General features: G+C 32.2%; 1 protein-coding gene across 1 annotated transcript; it reads right to left on the bottom strand.

Moving 5' to 3' along the window:
* Window positions 1-367: 367 nt before the first annotated feature.
* LOC109158062 lies at window positions 368-4,430 on the bottom strand. Its single transcript, XM_019305880.1, has 9 exons — window positions 4,394-4,430; window positions 3,943-4,125; window positions 3,656-3,820; window positions 1,823-2,157; window positions 1,667-1,732; window positions 1,061-1,560; window positions 868-994; window positions 500-588; window positions 368-404 (listed from the first exon to the last, which is right to left on the bottom strand). The coding sequence occupies exons 1-9, from the start codon at window positions 4,428-4,430 to the stop codon at window positions 368-370; spliced, it is 1,539 nt and encodes a 512-aa protein (XP_019161425.1).
* Window positions 4,431-6,233: the final 1,803 nt, after the last annotated feature.

The raw sequence follows: 6,233 nt of genomic DNA, 5'->3' as shown, positions 1-6,233 counted from the left end.
CCAAAATTTATATTTTTTGGCTAATTTTTTGTTTAGTATTTTTCATGTTTTCCTAATGTATAGAAATGCTAATTTTTTTGTTCAGTATTTCCCACATAAATATATCTACCAGCACTTTGAATATATACTGCACAATTGCTAGTGAAATTAAAAATAAAATCAAGTTACTAATATAAACTGTCAAAAAAAAAAAAAAAAACCAATATACATTGCCAAAATAAAACAAAATAAACTCCCAATTCATAATCCACTAGCTAGTTAAAAGTCAAAATCGTACATACACAATAGCTATAAACACCAGCTAGTTAACAACAAAAACAAAACAAAACAAAACAAAAAAAAAATAGAGAAAAAAGAAGTGACTCCATCAATCTTCATCTGCCTTCATGGTCCCTGTGTGCAAGCTACAGAAAAGAAGAAAGCATTGTTAATTAATCATAAACTGCTAACAGCCATCTACATGAATTATTTAAATATGCATTATGTTCAATTTATTTACCTGACATTCCAACAAAGCTTTCCTGCCCTCTTCCACTTCCTCTCCCTCTCCCTCTCCCCTTCACAGGGGTCGATGATCTTCATCTTCCTCTAACAGCAGAAGAACCGGTAGATTCTGTTTGTTGGCTTGACAATGTAGGACAAAATCGTTTGTTATGTCCCTTTCCCTGGCATAGTTGACATGTCATAATTCTTCCTTTTCTAGACAACTTTCTAACATCTTCAATCTTTTTTTGCTTATTTTTTTTCATTTTCTTCAAGCTTTCTTTTCTTCTTTGGCCTACCAGTCATCTTTCTTGGAATAGGAGCAAGTATTTCATCACCTTCAGTCCTTGGCCAAAAGATTTCCCCATTCAATGGCTGGATTACATGCTCATATGTCTTCAAGTATAGATCCTTACTATAGCATTTGTGTATGTACTCTTCCGGCTGATGTCCTTTGTGAAATATTGCACAAATGCCATGACGACATGGGATACCAGTCAACTGCCAAAGCCTACAAGAACAGGCCATCAATTGTAAATTTACATTGAATTGAAATCTGCCTTTTTTAATCTCATACCTCTCAGCTCCATTGAATGTCACTTCCCAACTTGCACTCCCAAGTATGCTTTCATTCAGTTTCTTCATAACCAATGACCCATAATTCCCTCTCCAATTTTGAGCCCATGCTTTTTTCTTTGCAACCCTTTTCATTGTTGCTACCCGTATATCCTCAAGCATTGGAATTATGAACTTTGACCTTGCATTCAACAAAGTTTTATTGAATGCCTCACTCAAGTTGTTATCTACCGTGTCACACTTCACATCTTCCTTGAAGTAAGCCTTGCACCAAAATTGCATAGGATATTTTTCAAGATCAACGCGAGCAGCAACATCTATCTTCTCTAAACCCTTCAAATTATCAGCAAGTTGTGCTTCATTTGGGGTCTTTGCAATTTGCCAGAAATGAGTCTTTAGTACCTTCCCTTGGTGGCTCTTACTCCAATTGGCATGCACATGACTAGCACAGTTTCTATGTTGAATTCCAGGGAATAGACCTTGAATAACATTGGATAATCCCTACAAAAGATATGCCACAAAACAAAGCAACCTAAATTTAAATACATACAAACAAATTTAGAAAGTACAAAGAAACATATTGAAAAAATGAAATTGGATTATTTACCTTTTGTTGATCACTCATTAGAGTCCATTCATTGATGTCTATAATGTCCAAGTCTGTCTTCAAAAGCTTCAAAAACCATCTTCATGAAGAGCTATTTTCAATCTCAACTACAGCCCAAGCAATTGGGTACATTTGATTATTCCCATCCCTACCAACAACTGTGAGGATTTCACCCTTCAATTTGCCCTTTAAGAAACATCCATCAAGTCCAATAAACTTTCTACATCCCGCTAAGAATCCCTTCTTCATGGCATTAAAGCATACATAAATTCTCTTAAACACCAAGGGTGAAGTAGAGACAGTTGTTGTAGTTTTTATCTTCACAGTAGAACCTGGATTTGAATTTAGACACTCTTGAGCATAGTCTCTAAGCCTCTTGAACTGACTCTCATACCCTATATCCAACTTCTTTAGAATCCTCATTATTGCCCTTCTACACATACTCATTGTGATATTGATGTTCAACTCAGCTTTAATGACCCTACTCAACTCTGAATAACCAATAGTAGGATTTTGCCTTACCTTTTCTTCATATTTCCATTCTAATTATTTCTGACTAACAATCCCTAAGGTGAATTGAGAGTTGCATCTATGCTCCAACATAATTGATTTCACTTGAAAACACTTAGGGGTCGTTTACTTCGTTTCTCTGTTTTTCCATTTCCAGTTTTTCATTTTTCCATTTCTCCAGTTTTCCTTCTCCATTCTTCCAGTTTTCTATTTCTCCAATTTTCCAATTTTCATCCCACATTCCTCTAGTTCTTCATTTCTCTAATTTTTTGATTTTATTAAATACAATTATCTCATATAACATTTTTACATTTCTACAACAAAGATAATAATAATAATAATAATAATAATAATAATAATAATAATAATAATAATAATAAAAGGTAAAACTAATAATGATAATAATAATAATAATAATAATAATAATAATAATAATAATAATAATAATAATAATAATAATAATAATAATAATAATAATAATAATAATAATAATAATAATAAGAAGAAGAAGAAGAAGAAGAAGAAGAAGAAGAAGAAGAAGAAGAAGAAGAAGAATAAGAATAATAATAATAATCTACTATACTAATAAGAATCCAAGAGAGTTAGGCCTATAATGGGTAGAAAAAATGACGGTTAAATATTTTAATCAAATATATGACTCAGATTGATCAGATTTTAATTTTCCCTTGAGATTTCCTAATTTATCCATAATGAATACGATTATTTGTTAACTTTTTCATTAAATATTATCTTTTTCGTTAATTTTTGTTAATTCACCGTTAACTTACTCATTGATTTCATTAAAAAGGTCTTAGGTTTGAACCTCAATACCTCATCCCAATCAAAATTGGTATAATTAGTACTCAATTTTACTCTTATTAAATTAAATAATAATTTAGTAGCTACGAATAATAATAATAATAATAATAATAATAATAGTAATAATAATAATAATAAGACGTAGAATAAGAAAAATAATAATAATAAAGAAAATAAGAATAAGAATGATGATGATGGCGCAAGGCTAAAACTGAAGTGAAGACAAAACTGAAACAAGCGCACACAGCAGGATTCGAACTCATGACCACTTGAGCAATAGGATTATTCACCCGTGTTTCTCCCATTCTTTCATTTGGAGAAGTCCAAATTTCCTTTCTCCAAAATTGTACATGAAGTGGAAAAATGGAGGAGGAGTAAGCATTTGGAAGCAAAATTTTAGTAAACAACTTCTCCAATTTTTATTTTTCCACTTCTCAATTTCTCCATTTTTCTGGAAAATCCTCCATTTTTCCAAGTTAGTAAACGACCCCTTAGTTCTTTCTTCCCAACCCGCACTAACATGAAATGCACATCCCTTTCCAAGACATTCTACCCTAACATACTTTACTCCATTTTTTTTCCAGAATAAATCCCTCTTTGTGTGTACAACATAACTTATCATAGCAAGCTTGAATTGCACATTATCATCAAAATACATACCTAATTCAACAATGGGTGGATCACATTTAGGATTATACTTAGGGTACTTATCATTGTACTTAGATTGCACTTCATTCCCTTCATCATTCTGTGTTTCTTCTTCAACTGTAAGTGGATCTTCTGAATCATAATACTCAGAATCTTGGGCATCCTCAAAAGGAATATCTGATGGTGACACATATTGAGGTATAGTTTCATCATCTACTCTTGCTCTTCTTTTTCTCTTATCCATACCCTAATTTGGAGTAGTGTTCTGATCCTCTCTTGATCACTAGCACTTTTAGTACCTTGCTCACTGTTATTATCACTTTCACTTTCAGTTTCACTCCCGTCTTCACTCCCAATTTCAGCATCTCCCTCAACTTCACTACCCTCATGCTCACCCCCTAAATCTGACTCAACCACATCCTCAGCTTCAACTTCACGCCCTTCAGGCCCCGGTAAACTTAAACCCACCACTTCAGGCTCATCTACTCCATGTCAGCATAAATCTCACACTTTTTATTTTGACGAGCAATCTGAGCTAAGTGTAGACTATTAGCATCATTGTGTAATAATTTTAAAGCTTGAAAGGGTTCAGAAATCAACTTGTAACTAAGTGATGCTATTTTCCCATATCTTCGGTCAGATATATATTTCTGTAAATGAGGATAACATATGAAATCTGGGTCCATACGTACTACTATACATCAGTCTCCCCATCCACATATTGTAGCTTAGGGTTATGCACAAAATTACCCCCATGATGAATTATTAATTCCACAGATTCATTCATCCTGATAAAAAGATGCATATTCAATACAAATTTGAAAAATCCAAAGCAAGGACCACACTTTCAAAAAATACTAATAAAACTTAGAAGAAAACATTCTATTCGCAACAACGTATATATATATATATATATATATATATATATATATATATATATATATATATATATATATATATATATATATATACATATATATATATATATATATATATATATATAATTACATTCAGGTAAAAACACATCTTAAAATAAAAACCTATGGACAATTTGACATCGTTGGATGGTGGTATTGGACGGTCCTGATTTTTTCCCCCTACGCGTTGTGTGCATGTAAGTATGTTAATGTGTGCACGAGCTTTGATGGATGATTGTGATTTTTCCTCCTACGTGTATGTGCATGTAAGTATGTTAATGTGTGCACGTGCTAATTCCAGAAATTGTTGGCAGTACGCCTTGTGTGCATGTAAGTATGTTAATGTGTGCACGAGCTCATGTTTGTATTTTAAGGGGAGTTTGTATTTTAAGGTGGTTTGTATTTGAATGCAACCCTATATATATATATATATATATATATATATATATATATATATATATATATATATATATATATATATATATATATATATATATATATATATATATATAATTGAAGCATAGTTGGATTGCACACGCCCACTCACGTGTGAGGTGGGTTCCAAGCAACACGTGGAAGCAACACGTGGACCGGTAAACCGGCTTGCTCTGATACCAAATTGAAGCATGTGCTCTATCTCAACTAAAAGCCTAAGCTGATAGTTGGATTGCATATTAATGGCTATATGCTCACAGACATGACCTCACAGGAACCAATATATATATATATATATATATATATATATATATATATATATATATATATATATATATATATATATATATATATATTAATTATTCACACAAAGATATACACACATTCCAAATGTTAAGAGCGCAGTACATCAACACATTAAAATATAAAATTAATTTATTATAGCATGGGTCATTGTCAGAGTATAGAAACATACATGTTTACAACAGCCTTCTTTCTCCAAAAAAACAGCAGCCTTCGGTCACCTTCAACCTTCCGTCGCTTTCAGCTTACAAACATACCCACTAAATCTAATTAACAAGGATTTCCGTCGCCTGGGTCATCGACGTTTCAAAGCTATGTCTTTAGGGGAGCGTGGTTTGAATTACGATATTGGGGGAATTAGGGTTGGGCGAAATAAAGAATTTTGGTTTCCTATTTTTTTTTTTTTAAATATGTAAATGCTTACATGGACAACATAAGGTTAAAATAAATGCCACATCAATGGAAAACCTGTGCCATGTCAGCAGGAAAACAGGGAAACCTGTTAAAAGTTTTAGATGATTTTTTTTTTTTTTTTTTAGTTTGTGGCTTGATATATACAATATGAAAGTTCAGGGTGTGGGATGAATAATTGAATATAGTTCATGGTGCTAGATGACACTTTAGCCTTTTTTTTTTTTTTTTTTTAATGTGATATGAAATGTGATTCCACTTTTGAAAGTGTGTTGAAATTACATGAATGTAGATAAAATAGTGAACAAATTGCAAATATGATGATGTGGAAATATGACCCACATGTGAAAGTGAGAGAGTATTGCAGGGATAATAATAGCGTTATCTCTGTAATACTCTCTCACTTTCAAAAGCGCGTCCTACTTTCACATCACTAAATTAGCAATTCATTTACTATTCTTTATACATCCTTGCAATACTGTCTCGGTTTCAAAAGTGGTCTCACCTTCGCATCACATTAAAAA

The sequence above is a fragment of the Ipomoea nil genome, unplaced genomic scaffold (genome assembly GCF_001879475.1).
Source record: "Ipomoea nil cultivar Tokyo-kokei standard unplaced genomic scaffold, Asagao_1.1 scaffold2805, whole genome shotgun sequence".
Lineage (NCBI taxonomy): Eukaryota > Viridiplantae > Streptophyta > Magnoliopsida > Solanales > Convolvulaceae > Ipomoea > Ipomoea nil.
This window is presented reverse-complemented; position numbering and strand designations above follow the sequence as displayed.

Coding starts and splice junctions, on each gene's coding strand:
- LOC109158062 (XM_019305880.1), bottom strand. CDS start 4,430: ATGAATGAATCTGTGGAATTAATAATTCATCATGGGG. Junction 2,158..3,655: donor TCCACCCATTGTTGAATTAG/GTATGTATTTTG, acceptor TTGGTTATTCAG/AGTTGAGTAGGGTCATTAAA. Junction 405..499: donor AAGCTTTGTTGGAATGTCAG/GTAAATAAATTG, acceptor TCTTTTCTGTAG/CTTGCACACAGGGACCATGA.